The sequence below is a fragment of the Gracilinanus agilis genome, chromosome X, assembly GCF_016433145.1.
Source record: "Gracilinanus agilis isolate LMUSP501 chromosome X, AgileGrace, whole genome shotgun sequence".
Taxonomy (NCBI): Eukaryota; Metazoa; Chordata; class Mammalia; order Didelphimorphia; family Didelphidae; genus Gracilinanus; species Gracilinanus agilis.
Window position 1 is genome coordinate 41,316,435 of NC_058136.1, and position 21,277 is coordinate 41,337,711.

The 21,277-nt window shown below is 36.7% G+C and overlaps 1 protein-coding gene across 1 annotated transcript in view; it reads left to right on the forward strand.

The window, feature by feature from the left end:
- The window catches only part of ZNF711 (zinc finger protein 711), a 107,206-nt gene extending 87,366 nt beyond the window's left edge, over positions 1-19,840 (forward strand). The window contains exons 14-19 of the mRNA XM_044682812.1: positions 7,414-7,572; positions 10,739-10,888; positions 12,705-12,842; positions 14,169-14,213; positions 17,872-18,015; positions 18,663-19,840. Of these exons, the coding sequence (XP_044538747.1) occupies positions 7,414-7,572; positions 10,739-10,888; positions 12,705-12,842; positions 14,169-14,213; positions 17,872-18,015; positions 18,663-19,840 (1,814 nt within the window). The remainder of the gene's footprint in view (positions 1-7,413; positions 7,573-10,738; positions 10,889-12,704; positions 12,843-14,168; positions 14,214-17,871; positions 18,016-18,662) is intronic.
- The last annotated feature ends 1,437 nt before the right edge of the window (positions 19,841-21,277 follow it).

Genomic DNA, 21,277 nt, shown 5'->3' on the forward strand with positions numbered 1-21,277 from the left:
TATAGGAAAGTATGATTTAAAACATAGGATCTGTCATACTTTTTTAACATCTGGTATATTTGATATCACTCCTCCTATTTTACCCCCTCATTGTTTTCTAGAGGTGTTAAGAGCTTTATTCAGAGAAGTAATCTTTAAATATATCATGTAAATAATTATCATTAAAGGAAAAGAATTTCAATTCTAAGAATTTAGTTAACCTTTAAGAATGATAACAGAAAGATCAAAGTGTATTTGTGGTACCACTGTTATTATCATATAGGTTTTTGTTGGAGGTTAGATCTCATATTGGTGATATTTAAATTGAGACTTTATAGATTATTTTTTAGCCTCTTATTATTTTTGTTTGGAATATGGATTTGGGTTTTTTCCTTCTTGCTTCCACTTCACTTCCTTTTCTTCTTGGGTTAGGGTTGGCTTCTACTGGCTCCTTGTCTGCTTTTTCCAAAATGGAGAAGATTCCAGAGAAGCCTAATGATGGAGCTCAACAACTGAACTGAAGGCCCTACTCACCTTCTTGAATTCCTGCTTATCAATGGAATAAAGAAACCCTCTGTAGTTGGGCTTGGGAGGTAGGGAGTGTTATACTTCTCCCAATCCCAGAGCTACATCTGAGGTTCATCATCTTAACTAAACTTATTGAACTGGAAGACTTACTCCTCATAGAATGTTGGATCTGTCATTCCATCTCAGTAAATGACAATCAGTAAGAATCAACTTCATAAAAAATTGATTCCTAGAGTTCTTTTATGGATGATGATTTTCTTTTATTCAAAAGGATTTCTATTTAACCGTGTTTTAGATGAATTGCTATATATGGAAGAATATCGTATTGTTAACTCTTTTTGTATTAGAAACAGAACTAGAATTGGCAACTTTTTCTAAAGTAAATGACCGATAGCTTGGTTGCAATAGGGATCCTTTTTAGTGTGAATAGGTGCAAGGAGTTCCGTTGTGAGGGACAGCCAGCATGGTGTATTGGGCATTGGTTCAGGAATAAGATGATCTGGGTTTCAGTTCCAGCTCACCTCTTAGTAGGTATGTACCCTTGGGCAAGTCACAACTTCTCTGCTGAAGTGTTATCACCTATAAAATGCAGTTAATATCTACCCTGGTGACTCGAGAGGATTGTTATAAGGCTTAAATGAAATCATGTATGTGGATGTGCTATGATAATCATGATGGTGTTGATCATGTTTTAATTCCTTTCCTAAGACTGCAAGATGCTGCAGAAATATAATGGGTTGCCTTCCTTTTTGCAACTGAGTTAGTTGTCTTTATCCTTGTTTTTATGGCAGAGCAACTAAGCTTTCTTCTTCAGCTAAAATACATTTAGATTAGTAGAGGGATTCCACATAGGTTTGGTGATGGTTATGGATAAGTACTTCAGAGGGGCTAATTTTCCTTCAAAATTAACCATAATTGGAAAAGTTAGGTCTTAGTTGTGAATGTCTGTCTCCTTACAAAAAATGTCTTTGCATTGGAGATAGTTTACAGGGACCACATTTATATTTTAAATGCAGAGAAAGACAGATTTTGTGGGCTTGTTATTCTTTAGAGTCATGATTTTGAGAATGTATGATTAAAAAGGAATATTATTGAGTATAAATCCTTGAACAGTGACTTGCACAAGAGGGCTCTTCTTTGTTCTCTCTGGAGGTTTATGCATTAGGGAAAGGATTCTTGACTTCAGTACTTACAGGATGACTATCCACATATCTGTTCTGTGCCAAAAATACAGTGACTGTGTTTTCTGAGGAAGTTGGAGGGGATCGGGATAAAAAATAGTAATGAACTTACCCTCACATCATGTTTTGCAGGAAAATGTGCTCCCTGCACTGTGTAAGGGCATGTCTATTAAGCATTTTAAGTCAAATTTAAAACAGTTCTTGACCTTAAGGAGCTAACATTCCATCATTTATTTATGTATGTATGTATGTATGTATGTGGTGGAGTGGGGTGGAGAGTATTTTAGCAGCTGCAGGATAAGGAAAAGCCTTGTGGGAACTGCTTTATCTCATGTTTATTGACTGACTGGCCTGAATTTTGCTCAAAGCTAGGAATTCTAAGAGATGGAGTTGAAGAGAGCATGAATTTGGCATGGTGGATAGTCAGTACAAACTCCTTTGGCAGGATAGCAGAATATATGAAATGGGAGTTGGCAGGAGCCACATTGTTGAGGGCTTTATGCACCAATCACAAGAGTCTATAATTGGTTTTAGAGGTCGTAGGGACCCCCTGCAGCTTATTGAGGAGGAGAGTGGCCTGATCACACCTTTATTTTAGAAATATCACTTCACTAGGTATATAGAGGATGGATTGGAGACGAGAGAGATATTTGAGGTTAGATCAGTTAGGCTTTCTGCAGTAGTCTGGAGTTGAGGTGTTAAGAGCTTGAACTAGGATGGTAAGAATATGTGCACAGAGATAAGAGAACAGATAGATGCAAGAGATGCTGGGAAGATAGAATGAACAAGACTTGGCAACTGGTTATATTGGCGAATAAGAGTGAGGGAGCCAAGGCTGACCCAGATTGTGAACCTGGAGTAGCCAGAGTATGAGAGAAATGGGGCATTTAGAAAGCAAAGGAATTTGAAGGAAATATAGGAGTTCTGTTTTGCAGATGAGTTTAAGATACCACTGGGTCTCTAGTTTGGTGGCAGTGATGCAGGAACAGAGAAAAAGTCTAGGCTTGGTGGCTTGGTTCTAGAGGGCCAAGAGTCATTTGCAAAAAGATATCAGTCATCTCTAAGATTGGGAACTGTTAGAGTTCACCAAAAGTATGGAAAGAGAGAGGAAGACCCAGGAATAGACTCACAGAAATCATGGCATGGGTGGTGGTTATGAGATTATTGGGCATTAACATGCCTGTCTGAAAACTTGCTGTTCCATCCTAGGGGTGATAGGGAGCCACCTGAGCTTCTTAAACAGGAAAGCAACATGGTCAGACATGTAGGAGGTGTAAGAACCAAAAGCAAACAAGAACCCAGAGAAGAGAGATGGTCAACAGTAAATGCTTCAGAGAGGTCAAGAATGATGAGAATGAATAAGAATCTGTCAGATGTGACAATTGAAAGATAATGGAAAGAACAAATTCATTTGAGTGATGAAGTCAGAACTAATACACACACTCTACATATTTTAATATGCATATTATATATATATACATATATGTATGTCTATATGTATGTCTCTCTTTAGATAAATCGATTTTTTTAGGGAAACTTGTTGACCTGAGGGTATCTTTAAAGTAGTGCCACAGGGGTGCCTCTTTATGAGGAAATCTAATATATGAAAATCTTTACTTGAAGAATATTGAGGGGCTTTTATTCACATTTTAAAGGTAACTCAGTTTGCAGTTTCTTCAAATTATTTCTTATTTTCGTGGATTATTTCTTTAAATAATGAACCATTTTTAATGTAGTGGATTTATTAAAATTCCATTTAAACAAAACATTTCAGCAGGAAAGTTTGTCTAAAATGAGGTTACATCTGTATTAGCAGTCTTCTTAGATAATAGCCACTTGCTGCATATCTCCAGTTTCCTGGGTATAGGAGAAAATTCAACACATTTTTATTTTGGATTTTTCCCCCCACATTTGTAACTTAAAGGCATCCCTTTTGCTTTTCAGGATTGTGATGTCCAGACCCATTGAACATTACTAACTCATGATTGATGTGGCCCTCCATTGTGCGCTGTTGGTGATTTCATACCCACCATGGCCCTTCAGGGGAACTGATCTAATAGGGGTAAAGTGAAACTCCTATTCTTCCACTTTTTAAAAAGACCTGTTGCACATTTTGCTAAAGTTTTTTTTCTTTGAAAAACATAAGAATTATTAGCATAACTAAATGGTATATAAAAGGATATTAAACTTTAGGAAACTGTGCAATACTACAGAATGGGATTTTACCTTACTCTGCTGTTTATGTTATGTTTAGCTTCTAGAACACATCTGTGATGGGTATGGCATCAACAGCTTATTACAAGTTGGGATGTCATGAAACAGCATTCTACAAAGGGTTTGGACGTTGCTCACTTCAGAGCAAAAAAGGTGGATTTTAGTTCAAATATCTTTAAATGCTATTTTATTTAGGAGGAAGGGCTCAAGATCCATTTCTCATATCATTTCCATTTTTAAAATTGTTTTTAGGTTTTTTCCCATAGTAAAGAATTCTTAAGGTAAATTAGTTTTTGTAAAAATTGAAGAGATTTTCCCATAAATGTGACTTGCATGGTCATTCGAAATAATGGTAATGTTGTTATCCTTTATAAACACCCCAAAACTCCATAATAAATTATAATTCATCTTGAAATTCATCATTCAAAAAGGTTCTATTAAAATAGAAATTAATGAAATCATAGGACATCTTATGAGGTCTCAAGAAAGTAGAGCAATGTCATGTGACAAATTTAAAGTTAGTGCTTTTAAGTTGACAAATCATGAATTAGACCTTGTGGGCTGTAAAAGGGCATACTTATCTTAAGTGAAATCTAATTTTGTGCATCATCATTCAATATTTTAGAGTTTAGGATATGTGCTTTTTCTTAAGTAAACTAACTGATTAAACTATAAACTGGCTTTTAGTCGTCTTTGTGTTCTTATTCTCTGCCCTCTTTTCTCATTTTGGATGACATATCAAAATTTCTTAATGCTTTATTTTTATGGAATTTTGGAGTACTTTGTTTCACTTGTTACTATTGAAAATAACCCTTCAGCCTATTTAGAAAATTATGCTATTTTGTAAGAGATAATGAAATCTTTTAATTGGTTTCATAGGTAAGCAGTTTATTTACTTGATGTTTTACTTCAGAGATTATTTAAAAAGGAAAAAATGGATATCCCTTAAATTAAAAAAAAATTCACTAATTCTGAGCCATTTTTTACATAATTAGTCCATATGGGTAGTTTTACCTTCTGGTATATATAAAAGGAGTGCTTCCTAATAATTATATAATGTGGATATAAAAGACATACATATATATTATACACATACACACTAATATAAACTAATTACTGGTAAAGTATTAACAAAAGTATGCTCTTCCAATTCCCCTGGAATATTTAAATAGATGCTCAAGTTAATACGCAAACGAGTACTACTGTAATTCTTTCAACAACCATTTATTAAGGCCTTGGTACTTAGTGGTGTGCTAAGGTACTGTGCTAGGATAGAAGGAATCAGTTCTTGCCTTCAAACAGTTCACATTTTATGGAGGAGACAACATGTACACACATAATTAAGTAAATACAAAAAATGTACAACTCAAATACAGACATACTTGGGAGGGAAAAGTACTAGCAACGTGGGGCATGTAGGAAGGGGACATTTCAACCATGCTTTGAAGGAAGCTCAAGATTCTGAAGCTCACAGAATGAGGAGAGAAGGCAGAAGGCATTCTAGGCTGGAGAGAAGCCTGTGCAAAGGCATGAAGAAAAGAAATGGAATTTTGGAATATGGACTATTTTAAAGAGAAATAACATCAATAAGCATAGAAAGCTAGATTGGAGCCTTGCTTTTGAAAAACTTTCAATACCAAACTGGGAGAAAAGAGTCAGGGAGAGAAATCACCAATGTCAAATGCTACTAATAGGTGAAGAAAAATGAAGACTAAGAAAAGTCCATTCAATTTGGCAGTTAGAGAATGTTGATAGCCTTGGAGAAAGCAATTCAATTGAGGCTGACAAAGTCAGAATATAGATTAGAAGGTATTGAAAAGTATGTCATTAAATAACAGCATTTTCGGGCAGTTGAGGTAGTGTAAGTTAAAGAACCAGGAAGATCTGAGTTCAAGACTTTCCTTTGACCCTTAACTTCTGTGTATTGGCTTCTAGGCAGAAGACTGGTAAGGGTAGGCAATGGGGGTCAAGTGACTTGCCCAGGGTCACATGGCTGGGAAGTGTCTGAGGCCAGACTCGAACCTAGGACCTCCCATCTCTAGGCCTGGTACTCAATCCACTGAGCTACCCAGCTGCCCCCACCGTAGACAACTCTCTTAAGACTAATTAACAGAGAAGGGGCCAACCTGCATTGGTAAGGGGAATGTCTTCATAGGAGAGTTGACTCTCTCTCACAGGTTGCCTGCCTATCCTGATCCTTTAGCTATGGAAGGATGGATGATATTAGGACAAAATGCCAGAAGGTGACTTCTGTGTTTTTGTTTGTTTGTTTTAGAAAAGGGGCAGCTTGGATATGTTTGTAGTTAGCAGAAAAGATCCCCAATAGAAAGAATATGAGAATTAGAGAGAAGGGTTGATTGTGGGGGCATGCCACTTAAGTTAAAGGGCCTGGCCTTTATAAGTAGGGCTTACTTCATCACAGCCTGGAGCAAAGAATGGACAGTGATGATAGCAAATGGCTTTGAGGTGGATTGCATGACCAAGGGCAAGTACGAAGTGCCATCTCTGCTAACAAGGAGTGGGATGGATGGGAAGCTTAAAAATGTTATTCTTTGAAGATAATGTTATTTCCCCTATAATTTTACATGCACTATTAATTAGGCTAGCCAATTGCTTTTTTTGTATAAAATATGTTATATTTGCCACATTATCAGAGTGGTCAGACTTAAGCCTATTGTGATGTTTTACAAAGTGGATTGTTGTCACTGACTTGTCAGTTCTCTAAATGCTGTAACTCTCTCCTTTCACCTTTTTTTTATTTTACAAATGAACCACACTGGAATACTTAAATGTAAATTATAGATGAAATAGCATTTAAATATTTTGTATTGATTTACCAGCTCTGTATTGTACATTTAAAAATAGATGACTAGATAGCTCAAACTGATATTGGTAGGACCGGGACAGGTCTTTTTAGAATATTTTCTTAACATGTCATTCAGAGGACAGTGTTTCATTGATGTGTTTCATTATTGAAAGCAGCCACTTTTGGTATTTGAAATGAAAGTTATTGCTATACAGTCTAAAAGATTTAGACTAGTATAATTGGGCTCCCAGATATTGCTCTTGAAACTGCAGAATATTTGAAATGTAACTATAGTTATTATTTTGAAATCGATGAGTTTGGAATTGCCCGCTAATAATTTTGAAAATAAAAGTCTCTAATTCTTTAGCTATTCTCTTTCCTTTATTAGACTTAGTTTTCATAGCTTCTTTGGCTTTTAGAGCTATGCTTTGTATAAATAAATGGAAGGTCTGTATCATTGTGGGTCCTATAATACTGATTTCATAGCCCACTTTATACATCTTCTTTTTCACTTTCTGGGTAGAGTTTAACTTAATGAAAGTAATGTGAGGTAAAAGGGTTTTTTTTAATTAACTAAGTGCTTATCAAATATTCATTACCAGTGAGAAAAAAATGTTTGCCATATTACTGTTAGATCTCACTGTTTGACTGCTAAATGTAAGTTGTACGTGAACTCATTGTTTGCCTTCTCTTTGTTTTTTACAGTGGATGAAGATGCAGAGAAACTAGACCAAATTGCAAACCCACCAGTAAAAATCAACACTGAAGCTTCCAATGATGATGTCACTAAAGAAGATGAGTTTGGTTCAGAAGTTATAAAAGTATATATTTTTAAAGCTGAAGCTGAAGATGATGTGGAAATAGGTACAGATCCAACTTGGATTTACTCTTTTTAATAGAAGCCACCAGTCCTTGTCTTTTTTGGGGGGTGATCTGACAATTGTGTTAGTAAAGCTTAGACGTTTTCTCTTCAACTTGGGAACAATATACACAAAAAATAGCCATTTCTGGGTGATCGTGAGCATTTCTGTTTGGTAACGTAGCTGGCCGAAGAGTTTACCATAGTATATATGTGAGTAGTGTTTTGCAACCGAATCTATCAAAAAGGTAAGTAGAGGGATTTGGTTTGAACTTTGCAGTGATTGTCTACGAATGTTAAATTTCTTTGAGGATTTCACCTAATACTTAATGTTTTCTTACAGGAAAATACTTAACTGAGAAACAAAGTTCTTCATAGCTTACTAACTTGAGTTTCGACATCTCTCACTCTCTCACTCAGTGCTTCTGTGGTTTTGTATTATTGCATCCTGCCTACACTGTGTTATCTTGTGAGATACTTTTCCACATCTTTCTGTGAATCTTTCCAAGGGATGCACTCAATATGTTAGAGGCCTTTTTCTAAATATCTTTTTTCCCCCTAAATATCTTGACATTATGTTGATACCATGATAACACCCAGGCTGTCCATCTCTTATTCTTGCTGTTTACCTGTCCTCCTTTATTTTGTCCCAACTCTCTTCATGATATCCTTTATATAGCTTCTCCTGGACAATTACTTCTTGGTAATGAATTGCAGCCTACCTGTTCCCACTATGTGTTTCTTTGGGGTGGCATTAATTCTTTGTAGAGTGTGATATTATTCTAAGGCCATGCAACATTATGATATTATAGGCTTATCAATCTAGAACTTGAAGACAACTCAGAGGCCATCTAGTCCAGTTCTCTTAGTTGCTCTTCCCCTCTCCCCTCCCCCAGTGGAATAGTGTCATTGTCTTGACTCTAGGTATTCCTATTTGATTTTTCCTGACTATAGTCATACCAGACTTGTTTGAATGATTATAGATCTCATTTTAGAAGCAGTGTTGCAGGAATTGATGCAGCCAACCCAGTTTCATCTTAGAGACATGATAGCTAGAGAAAAATTGCTATCTCCAGGGAACCTCTCTTCTTCATTGTAGACTTTGCTGGATGTCATCTGTGACAATGGGTGAACTTTAACAAGCATATAACTCCCTATTTTATAACTTATTTCATAATGAATGTTTGTTGACTCTGATGGTTATCTCAGTTGTCAAGAAATCTTGTGTAATTTTTAACATGCATGAGAAATATTTAGAGAAAACTACTTGAGGTAATATTTTGCTTTATCCCATTAAATACTTTTTATAGGCAACCAGCAAGCACAGTAGGATACTTTATTCTCTCCATTTTGTAGTCAGTTATGTGACTAAAAAGTTGTGGTCTGCTGTAGAATATTGATTTCCTTCCTTTCCTAAAAGCCTGTTTCTATGTTTTACCTTCTTAACAATGTGGTGTTTTCTCATTTAAAAAATCTGTATATGGGGCAGCTGGGTAGCTCAGTGGAGTGAGAGCCAGGCCTAGAGACAGGAGGTCCTAGGTTCAAAGCCGGCCTCAGCCACTTCCCAGCTGTGTGACCCTGGGCAAGTCACTTGACCCCCATTGCCCACCCTTACCAATCTTCCACCTATGAGACAATACACCGAAGTACAAGGGTTTAAAAAAAAATAAAAAATAAAAAATAAAATAAAAAATCTGTATGGCTGGTAAAGGCATGTAGGACTGTAGTTAATGGATTTTTTTGTTGTCTCTGTTTTTTTGGTATTAGTGTCTGAGATTTTTTTTCCAGTCTATGGTTTTCTCTTCTGTCACATGTTAAGAACCAGTCACTTTTGTCCCCAACATGAGCCACCTATGCATATTTGCCATTAATTTTTCAGCTGCCTTTCTCATCTTTGCTTTATTGTGCCATTTTTATTTTTGTCATGTAGCTAATTGGGGAAGGTGGTGGCTTGCAATTAATGGAGGAAATTATTTTCTTTTCCCTTTTTTTTGCCTTTGCTCTCCTTTTTCTTGTTGCATCTTTAAAGGAATATATGACACTTTGATTTTGTTTAGTTGGATGTATTGCCAAATCTTTCTGTAAGCTTGTTTTTCTCTCAACTGTTATTACTGTTTTGTGATGAATCGGCTACTCCTAATCTTCTATCATCTTCATATGTAAGGTTTTACAGGTAAGTTTCTATTGTAAATCAGTGTTATTACTCTTGGCTGCTACATCCCTCTACTTAGTAGATCAGTCAACTCTTTGCTTACGTAATGAAGTACTTTCTAGGCTTTTTTTACCTCCTTGTTCTGGTGACTTTCAATTGGACTTGAGCACTGGTTGATACTTTTGTGTTTTTTTAATCTTTCCTTTATTTTTCTGCATCAATAGTTTGTTTAAAATTAGAACAAGTTGGAGTTAATTTAGTTGAGTAGTACCTTCTCATACTTCTCCATACCTTCTCATCTTTCTTTTTAATTGAGATTTCTTTACCAAGTCTGTATTCTACCTGTATACAGACAGCAGATGTGGGTAATGACTCTGCAATGTAAAGATACCCACCTTAGTAACCAGTCACTTCCTTCATGTTAAAATATAATTAATTACATTTTTATGAAATAAATTTCACAAATTTCCTGTACCTAGTGCCACTTGATCCATTTTATGAAAGTATTCATGCTATATTGGCACAAAGCTTCTATATTATCTTCAAGCCTTTATTTAGTGTTCATCACATCTTACTTCTCAACCTTTTTTAAAGATCATGGTGGTTACCTTGAAAGAGAGTAATCAAATTCTTCATAAACTTTCTCTACATCCTCATCCTTTGAAAGGAATGTTGACCCATTGACTGCTGTTTCATCATGCCTTTGGACTCAATAAAAATTAGGCCACCCAGTGCTTTATATTTTCCCTTTTCATAGGCTTCCATAACTAGTTTACTATTGCCAACATTTACCTGTTTAGTTCATTAGCCTGGCCTGAAGGTAGTAAGCAGTCTGTTACTGTGGCCTTGGCCATACCTGAAGTTTTCCGATGTGGTGGAAGCTATGCTGGCTCCTTTGGCGCACAGCCATTAAAGACTCTTGTCTCACCTGCACTCCATGAAGAGGCAGCAGCAGAGGACTTGGTGAGTGGTGGATGACAACTGTTTTTCTTAGAAAATTTCTGTTTTTAATTTTTGAGGTGGAACAGAAGTTGTTACAGACAGTGATTTCCACAATGGACATTCTATCCCTGGAGTACTTGAACAGCAGGGATGTGTTGGCCAATTGCAGCGGGAGAAGATGGTTTACATGGCAGTTAAAGACTCATCTCATGAGGGTGACGATCTCAGTAAGAATCAAAATAAATTTTTAAAAATTTATGCAACTATAGCATTATGTAGCATGTGTATACATACATACACACACACATCTAGCCTTTGTTAAATAACATAGGTAGTGTCTGAGACAGAAAGACATGACTCCACATTTGTGTCAAATAATTTTAAATGACCTAAGCAAAAATATTGTGAGAATGTATCTAAATTCAACAAGAAAAATTTTGGTTCACTATCCTTCCTTTAGCCAATGGGAAAGGGCAAGTGTATCTTCCTATTGCTCCACTCTCACCCTGTTTGCCACTCATTCAAGATATGTATAAAGTATTTAGCATAATCCTTGGCACATAGCATATGCTTAAGAAATGCTTGTTCCCTTCCCCAGAGATTCTTGGGTTAAGGAGGCTATTTAGGCTAAGAGGAAACCTAAGGAGATCTCTAGGCTACTGTGCAGTAGAAAAATAGAATTGTATATGACATAGCTAGTCTCTATTATGTCCTGCTTATAGCTCTCAAAGCTGTCTTGCTCGTCTGTTCTTCTTTCTCTCCTCTTCCAGAATTCTGTTCTCTTATTTGCATTTAAAAAATAACCTTTTCCCCCTTCTTTTTTCTTCCCCTCCTATATGCTCCCCCCATGGCACTGGGTAAAAAACTGCTAAGAGAAATATGCATGATCAAGCAAAATAAATTTATGTATACTCTTCTTGCATGAGTTCCTCCCCGCATAAAAAAGGGGAGGGGAATAGATAGTACCAAGCTATTTTACCATCTTATCAGAAAAATCGTCTCTCTTTTGCCATGGTCTCTCACTACCTACCTTACAGTCTTCCTTTGCTGTTCGGGGAGTGAGAATGCGAGACGAGATTTTCTCAACTAACTCTTAATTCCATCTCCAAATTGATAAATCTTTTGAGTGAGAGAAGCAGTTGTACTAGTCTCTAACTTGTTCTTTTTATTCCTCATTCAGAGAATGATGTCAGCTTGGGGGAATAGTGAGGTAACACAGCTCTTAGCCCTGTATGTGTGAACTGCAAGATGTCTTAATTCTTTTACTTGGTGATTTGAAGAGGGGACTGGAAATGGGTATAGAAAACAGGGACAGAACCAGAAACTCAAACCAGGGGGGGGGGCAGCAGGATTTGAAACAAAAGTCTCTCAGTGTTGAGACAAATGAGAACCAGTTTCTTGGGCTGACAGAAGGATGGATGTTTTGTTAAAGTTGGAATCACGTCCTCAAGCACCAATATTCAAGAGAAACTACCTCATGTTTTCATTTAATTCCATAAACATTAAGTATGTTCTCCATGTTAGACTTTGTTATGACTAGTATGTTTTTCTGATGTTTGTGCTTTCATAGGTGAATGTGTGGTCAGTTCTTGCCATAAGGACTTTGGCTTTTCTCTGTATCCCCAGTGCCTAGTGCAGTGCCTGTAGCCCTGGCACACAGCAGTCATATAAGTAGTGCTTAATGACTGTCTTATTCCTGTGAGAAAATAATTTGGAGCTTTGAATTAGGAGCTTGTGTTACCAAGCTTGCATGTTAGTTGAATGAATGCTGCATCTACTTCAAATCCCAGCTTACACAGTCACAATGTAGAGCTGTTTTCCTAGGATCAGGTCTTACCAAGAGAAAAAAGTAACCTCTTTTTAGGGGAGGGGTTGAAAAGTCAATGCTTCTTCTCCTTGAAGTATTCCAGCTACACTTAAAAATATACCAGACTAAGCACAACCGTTTTTATACCTTGAAAAGGTGAACTACTTATGTTGTTTGGAAAGTTGTACCCATTTCATAAACATTTCAGCTTATAATTTAGACTTTGTCCTGTTCAGATTGTGCTGACATAGCTGATGAAGTTTATATGGAAGTCATTGTAGGGGATGAGGAAGCCCCTGCTCTTCCTGAGGCCCAGCTGGAAGATTCTGGTGTGAATAAAACATTTGTTCCTGTGGCCTGGGCTGCAGCATATGGTAGGATACCCTTCTTTTTTTGTGCTGAAGTCAAAAATGTGCATGACCATTCATCAAGCCCATTAATATACCCTGCTAATGCCATCATGAGTGCATCAGTTTACTGAAGTGGTTAAGCATATTTATCCTCAACAAAATTTTAGTAATTTCATAGCATCTTAAAATGTTGCTATTAATGCTCTTCTGTGGGTACTCCTTTGGAAGGCATGAGTCCAAGATAAACCCCCTCCTCCTTTCTTCCTTTAGCTACAAAATAGCTCATGTGTTATAAGGCAGTTTTGGGAAAAAACAGCTTTTTATTCTTTAGGTTATGTCTAGGGATGCTGCTGGGCTTTGAAGGCAGGTCATTTCATATCAGATGCATTATGTGAACAAATGAATCCTTTTTACTGCACAACAGCCTGTCTCTTTTCAAATGATCCTCACTTAGTGCATTGTATCTTTTTGGGGATAGACTTTCTTTTAAAAATCTATATAGGGAGCAGCTGGGTAGCTCAATGGATTGAGAGTCAGGCCTAGAGACGGGAGGTCCTAGGTTCAAATCTGGCCTCAGACACTTCACAGCTGTGTGACCCTGGGCAAGTCACTTAACCCCCATTGCCTAGCCCATACCACTCTTCTGCCTTGAAGCCAATACTCAGTATTGACTCCAAGATGGAAGGTAAGGGTTAAAGAATAAAAAAAAATCTATATATAGGTGAGTGCCCCAAATACAGACATTGAATGAAGCTGTTAAATTTTATGAATACTAGAATACCAAACAAATTTTGGGGGGAAATAGGTGATGGGAAATAGATTTATGTAACAAATACAGAATCATAACTTTTGAATTGGAAAGGAGCCTTGAGGCCAGGCCATTCAGTTCCATGCTCACATTTTCACATTTTACATAGGAGATAGGTGACTTGCCCAAGACTGTAGAGCCGATGGCAAAACTGCAATGTAAACTTGAGTCTTATGAATCCAAATCCACTTACTTCCAATCTCTCCTTTTTCTCTCTGTCTTTGTCAGAATATCCCAGGAATATTTTAATTTTTTTAACCAAGTTCAAATTATTATTTTTTTATTTCACTTTGACCTAATTTTGAACACAGTTTGAATTGTTTTTCTGGACAGGTGTGTTCAAGAGTACTGATTTTTTTCTCTCCTCTCACTCCCTACCCTTTGGAATTACTTTTCTAATATATGGAATGAAATCAGAGAAACAAAAAACTTAACTCCTGAGAAAAATGCATAATGAAACATTTAGTAGATGAGTAAATGACTCTTTTGTCATCATTGTGATGTTTTAGCATTTCAGTCTGTGAATTACTTATTTTTTTTAGGAGATGAAAGTCTTCCCCAGAGGTATGAAGAATGTGAGGCATCAGGTGAGAATGTAGTTTGATATGAACTATTAGGTGTAAGATAAGTTCTTATTGCATATAGTAAGTAGAAAACTTGGTTATGAGGATTGGGATTTATGTAGTATTTATACACACAAACTAGTTGGACTGTTTAAACTTGTCTGGGTGGAAAAATACCAAGCTCCCAAATTGCTTAAGCATTTAGACACTGTTTGGGGAGTCATATTGTGCATGGGAAAAGCTTTGGATTTGGAACTGAAAGACATCTTACATCTTGAATCTGCCACTAGGTGTGTGTGAGAAAAAAGTTTTATAAATAGTGGTTTTTTTTACAAATGTCAGACTTTTTTCTGTGGATGCTTCCACATTATGTGGACCTCTATAGAATTTATGAGGATACAGATAATAAAAGTTGCTTAAGACCTACTAACTACTCAGGATCTCTTCTGCCTATATGTCTCATGAATCCCAAACTTAGCATGTTCAAGTAAGAGCTCCTCGTTTCATGCCACTCTCACTGCCCTCCAAATTTTCTCATTTCCAGAGAGGTCTACTCTCCTACCAGTTAAGCAGGGCTGAAACTTTGGAATCATTTTTTATTTCCCCCTCTCTCGCTCTCCCTCTCCGTAATCAGTTGCCAAATCTTATGAATTCTATCTCTAGAGCGTTCCACAGTTCACTCCCTTCTCTCTGTTCACACAACTTCAACCCTCGTTTAGGATCTAGTTCACTTCTCTCCTTCTTCATTGGTTCAGCCTGCTCTTTAGTCATTCTTACATACAGTTACCAAAATGATGCTTCCGAAGCACAGATCTGACTGTGCCACAGTCTCCTGCTCTGAAAACTTCAGTGGTTCCTGAGGGATATAATCAGAAAGTGCCTCATCTGCTTTTTTCATTGTTGTTTTATATCCCCTTTCCCCCAACATAATAGTTTATTTCAATCAAATTGGCCTCCTGGGTAGATGTCAACTATTCATTTCCATTCCATTTCCCACTTCTGTCTTTGTACTGGGAACAAAGTGTCTGGGATGTACTTTCTCCTCACATCTGCCTTTTAGATTATCAGTTTCCTTTTTTTTTTAGTTTAAAAATTTATTGGTATATTTTACTTTTGCATTATTTTAATTTCCCAATATATTCCTCCTCTACTCAGAGGAGCCTTCCCTTTTATGTTAACTCTTGTGAGGAAGGTTTGTTTCATTTATTGTTTTTGTATCTCCAGGGCTATTGATTGATTAACAAAGAATAAAAAAGTGGGGAGGGAAACAGTTCAGCAAAACTAACCAAATCCAACATGGTGATGCACAGCATTATACACCCATAAATCCAACCCCTAAAGCTCAGCAAAGAAAGATGTGACAAAAAATCTTGATCTCTTATTGGAGGGTGGTTTCGGTCATTAGACTTATCAGCTTCCAGGTTTAATTTTTTATTGCTTTTTCATTGATGTAATTGTTTTCATCAAATTTTCCCTTGGGTTATCCATCTAACATGGATTTAACTAATAACACATCTGGCACATAATTCTTTGGTGTTTGTGTGAAGGTTGGAGATAAAAGATTGGATGAGTTTGCAGAAAGTACCTAATAAGCTTTCTGGTTGCCTGACCCCTCAGTTATTTCTTTTCTTTTCTTAAAAATTAGTTTGTTACATTAAAATGACCTGCTACTTCCTTCCCTACAGTAGAGAAGGCATCTTTTGACCTCCCCAAAATATGTTTATATATAACTATTTCTTAAGTGTTTCTACAGTTTATCAACATTCACAAGTTATTCTTTAAACATTATTTCTGTAGCTCTATATAATCTTTTCTTGGTTCTACTTATTTTGCTTTTTATAACTTCCTACGTAGGTCCCCTCTATTCTTTCAAAGGTGCTGCGTCTTAAAGGAGACTTTTTTGTAAGCTCTCCCAATTGTAAGTGGTCTTCCCTTCCTGGAATTTAATTTCTATGTATGATTTAGCATCTACTTTGTATTTATTCAGTGTTCCTAGACTAACCTACTAGTAAAATAGAAGCTCCTTGGGGTCAGCTAGGGATGTCAGTGTCTTGAAAGCCAGGCCCAGAGAGAGGAGGTCCTAGGTTCAAATTTGGTCTCAGACACTTCCTTGCTGTGTGGCCCTGGGCAAGTTACTTAACTCGCATTGCCTAGTCCTCACCACTCTTCTGCTTTGGAATCAATATACAGTATTGGTTTTAAGAAGGATGGTAAGGGTTAAAAAAATTGAAGCTCCTTCTCAGGCCAGGAGCTTTTTAGGTTTATATCATCAATACTTGGTACATAGCCATTTTTATGTTCCTCTTAATCTTGACCATTGATGGTAGTACTGGCTTCAGTGAGATAATAGATCCTTTGGGCTATTAATACTTAGAAGTATTAGCTAAAACTCTTAAGGAGTGCATAATGTGGTTCTTTGCCTTGATGACCAGGGTTAAGATGAAGCTGGTGAGATCGGTTTTAAAAATGTTGTTTAATGGAAAACACTTTCCAAGGATTGAAAGGGGACAGTGTTCTGGAATTTGGGGACTTGGGGAGAGAGCTGTATTGATTTTGCAAATTCAGATACTGGGAATCAAGTAGATTGAGAAATGAGAAAGAAAATGGTTATTGAATCGATTGATCATTTATTGTTGGGATTCCTATGACTTGAGTATTACTGTATTAGTTTCTTCAGTAACCAATGGATTTACATGGAGCAGCAATGTCTTGGTTTATTAAAGACATAAAAATTTCTTTTAGCAAAATGCCTTTTAGTTTTGGCCCATGGGTAGTGGTTGTTTTTCATTTTTTTACTTTTTTTTGAGAAAAGGAATTTTTCCAACACGATGAAAATATTTGCACATGCTGGTGGAAAGTGATTAACAATGATGATTTAGCTGGAAGTTGCAGGATTAATTGATGAGAGAAGCACCTATCACAGAGTAGAAGTCAACCTGCCATATTTGTTGAATTTCCAATTGTTTTAAGCCCTAAATGAAACTCAGAGCCTGCACTCAGAACATTAATTCAACCTTTCGACCAGATTCCAACCCCTGACAAAAAGCCTGCCAGTGCATACTGAGCAGCCAGGAGGAAAGGGAGTGCAATATGAAGACAGGGTAGGCAGTCACCAAGCATCAATGAGCCAGTGTGTTCAGGTGGACTCTATAAAAAGTTCCGAATAAAACTGAGCCTTTTTCTATGTGTGGAAGAGACAGACAAATTGACAGAGACAAACTGTTTTACAAAGCCAGGACTGCTGGCAGCAGTAAAATCAGGAAGCACGCCCAAACCCACATAGCTGAACTGTTTTTATTTGAAACTTTTACAGTCATCCTGAGTACTTTGGCATATAGACACAGGGGATATTGTTTGCCAAACCTTTAATTTCCTCTTCTTCCTTTCTGATTTTTTAGCCTTTTCTGGTACATGGATTGAGGTTTCGGCTTAGCTTTGGGGGGACTTGCAGAGGGGAATGGTCTTGGACTTGGGATTTTTTTTTTCGTTTTGCCTTCATTGTATAAATAGTCTCCATTTCAGGGTGTGGAGTAAGATATTTTTAGGTTGACTTCAAAGACTATGTGTATAATGCTTTTGTTCAACTGAAGGGCAACCTGATGATAATCCAGCAATACATTTGACCAAAACATCATAGAAGAAAATCATTATATGTAGCTTAATTGTCTTTTGATTTTTTCAGGAAATAATTTGGACACCAGATTAGAAAATAAAGATGGTACCTCAGCACAGTACCTTCAGATTTGTGATAGTGTTAACACAAATAAAGCACTTAAACAGAAGTCCAAGAGAAGGAAACGGGGAGAAAGCAGGCTATGGCAAACAGGTAAAATACTGTGCATTGTGAATCTTGAAATGACTCCAAATCAGGGGAGCCCTCTACATTCAAATCCCATCTCCAACAATTTCCTAGTATGAGCAAGTCATTGAATCTATCTGTACCTCATTTCAGCATCTCTAAAATGATGCAGAAATACCTGTAGTTCTCCCTTCAGTAGCATTGTTGTGAGGTACCTGGGAGACAGTGTATGCAAAGGACTTTGGAAAACATAAAGAAGATTCTCTTTGGCAGTTATTATTTGAATGATAACTCAAGAAAAAATTATTAGTGTGTAGTCATTTCCTCTCCACTTGCTTATCATTTTTGCATGGTAGAGGTCACTGTCTTTTTTTCATTGTGTAACCAGTAGTACTTGCTTGTATATAACTTTAAGGCCCTTTTTTTTTTAAAAAAAGAGCATTTAGGTTGGTAATTTCCTATGTGGTATATATTAACATGACTGGTCAGCATGCCACTTTTGTTATAAAATGCTTTTAAAAGAGCTGTTTCTTTTTTGAGGACAAATCTCCCCATCACCCCTTGCCCACTCCCCCAATACTTAGTGCATAGTGAACTTTGGCTAATATTTGCAGTACTACCTATCTTAAAATTCTTTATTGAACTGTTGTCACAACTTTATGTTTTTAATTCAGCTATTATAATTGGTCCTGATGGGCAGCCTTTGACTGTATACCCTTGCTATATTTGTGGGAAGAAGTTTAAATCCAGAGGATTCTTGAAAAGACACATGAAGAATCATCCCGATCATATGATCAAGAAAAAATACCAATGTACAGATTGTGACTTCACAACTAGTAAGAAAGTAAGTTTTCATAACCACTTAGAAAGCCATAAGCTCATAAATAAAGTTGATAAAACACTTGAACTCACAGAATACACAAAAAGGTACAAAGAAGCTAGTCCATTGAGTTCAAACAAGCTTATATTAAGAGATAAAGAGCCTAAAATTTATAAATGCAAATACTGTGACTATGAAACTGCAGAACAAGGACTCTTAAATAGACATTTACTCGCCGTTCATAACAAACATTTTCCTCATGTTTGTGTTGAGTGTGGGAAGGGATTCCGTCACCCCTCTGAACTTAAGAAGCACATGAGGACCCACACAGGGGAAAAGCCATACCATTGTCATCACTGTATCTTTCGGTGCTCTGATCAGTCCAATCTTAAAACTCACATGAAAGCCAAACACGGCACTGTTTTACCATATAAATGTGAGCACTGCCCCCAAGCCTTCTCTGATGAAGCTGAGCTTCAGCAGCACCTGGAGTTATTTCAAGGACATAAAACACATCAGTGCCCTCACTGTGACCACAAGAGCACCAATTCAAGTGACCTTAAGCGACATATCATTTCTGTCCATACTAAAGATTTCCCCCACAAATGTGAAGTGTGTGAAAAGGGCTTTCATCGTCCTTCTGAGCTCAAAAAGCATGGTGAAACCCATAAAGGTAAAAAAGTCCATCAGTGTAGACACTGTGACTTTAGAACATCAGATCCATTTGTGCTCAGTGGCCATATCCTCTCTGTTCATACCAGAGATCCCCCTTTAAAATGTAAACGGTGCAAGAGAGGATTTAGGCAGCAGACTGAACTTAAGAAGCACATGAAGACCCATAGTGGAAGGAAGGTTTACCAGTGTCAGTATTGTGACTATAATACTACAGATGCCTCTGGCTTTAAGCGACATGTAATCTCCATACATACAAAAGACTACCCACATAGATGTGAATATTGCAAAAAAGGATTCCGTAGGCCATCAGAAAAAAATCAACATATAATGAGACACCATAAAGAGACCATTATATAAAATGATATATATAAGAACAGAGTTTAGAGACTGGGATTACATTGACTGGAGAAAATGAAAATCTCATGAACTGTTTCTCCTGGTTCCAAAGTTTGATATGAAATCGTAACCTTACATTCTTTGTATTAAAAGTCTTAAAAATGTATTTGGGTTGACAGTGATCTGATAACCCAAAGAGTTGCTCAACACAACTCAAGCACCATCTATAGATGGTGATTAGGGAGCTCCACAGAATGGTTGCAGAAAGACTGCTGAATGTTTATTTCATAGTATTATTATGCATTGTTAGGCAGAAGGGGGCAGAGAGAAAAGAGGAAGAGAGAGAACTGATTGTGCTCTTTGGTTGATGAGAAACATCATTGGTTTCCATAATGGTGGGATGGGAGGTCAGGAACGCTTCTAGAACCAAGCTTCACTTATGCAATTTTGGGATTGAGAAGGCAGAAGTAGGAGAGATTGCAATTGATCATTGATCATACTTCATCATCAGGCTTTTCTAGAATACCTGGAATGAGTTTCCAGAAATGGTTGTTGTTTCATTTGTCCATTTTAAAAAGCATTTCATTCAGAAGCTTTTTAGGTTAACTCAATACTTTTAAAAGCTGAGTTCCAGAGCTGCTAACCTATTTCGTTATTAGATAGGTTATTTAAAAGATAGCATTAAATTAAGAGGTCAGGGGCAATATTTCATTGCTGAGAGTAAGGGAGGGGGGGTGTATATAATTTCCCTTTTGCCTGACGCTACAGTTGAATGTTCTATATGGCACAGTTTGCAAAAGTATACCTGTATCTAATGTGGATTTGAAATCAAATCGATGCAGCAATAGTGTTGCAGTTCAGCACTATTTTTCCTTAATGTTTTAGGAAGCTTCTTTAAAAGTTTAAAAAATGGTTCAAAGAACACAATTTTCTTAAATTACAGTAAATATTTAGAGGTTCTTTAGGACAGTCTTAGATATGATTATTCTAGTCCTACTTGACTAACATTAATTAAAAGGTGCAATTTTATGCCATTGTTGAAAATATCAATTTTATAATATAAACATGCATTTTCATTCTGAGGCAGTATTTATGCAGTATTTAGCCAGAATAATATGCTGCCAATAGAATTAATTCAAAGATGGATCTCCAGTTTACAATGTATAAATTTAATATACGCATCCATTTTAAATGATGCTTCATATTAGCATGCTGCAAATCAAAATGGCATTTAATATAACAAGCTGATCTAGGGCTATTTAATGAAAAACCTATTCATAAATGTTATGCATAAAATGTGTACGTTTTACCTTTTTTAAGTTGCTTCATGTTTGCACACAACTGTTGTCCACATGATAAAAAAGGGAAATTTTACTTCATTTGATAGCGTGGCTTTGTAATTCAGACAACCTTCATCCTTTTGGTTTTGTACCAAAAGAGAATTGGTTCTTTGAGAAT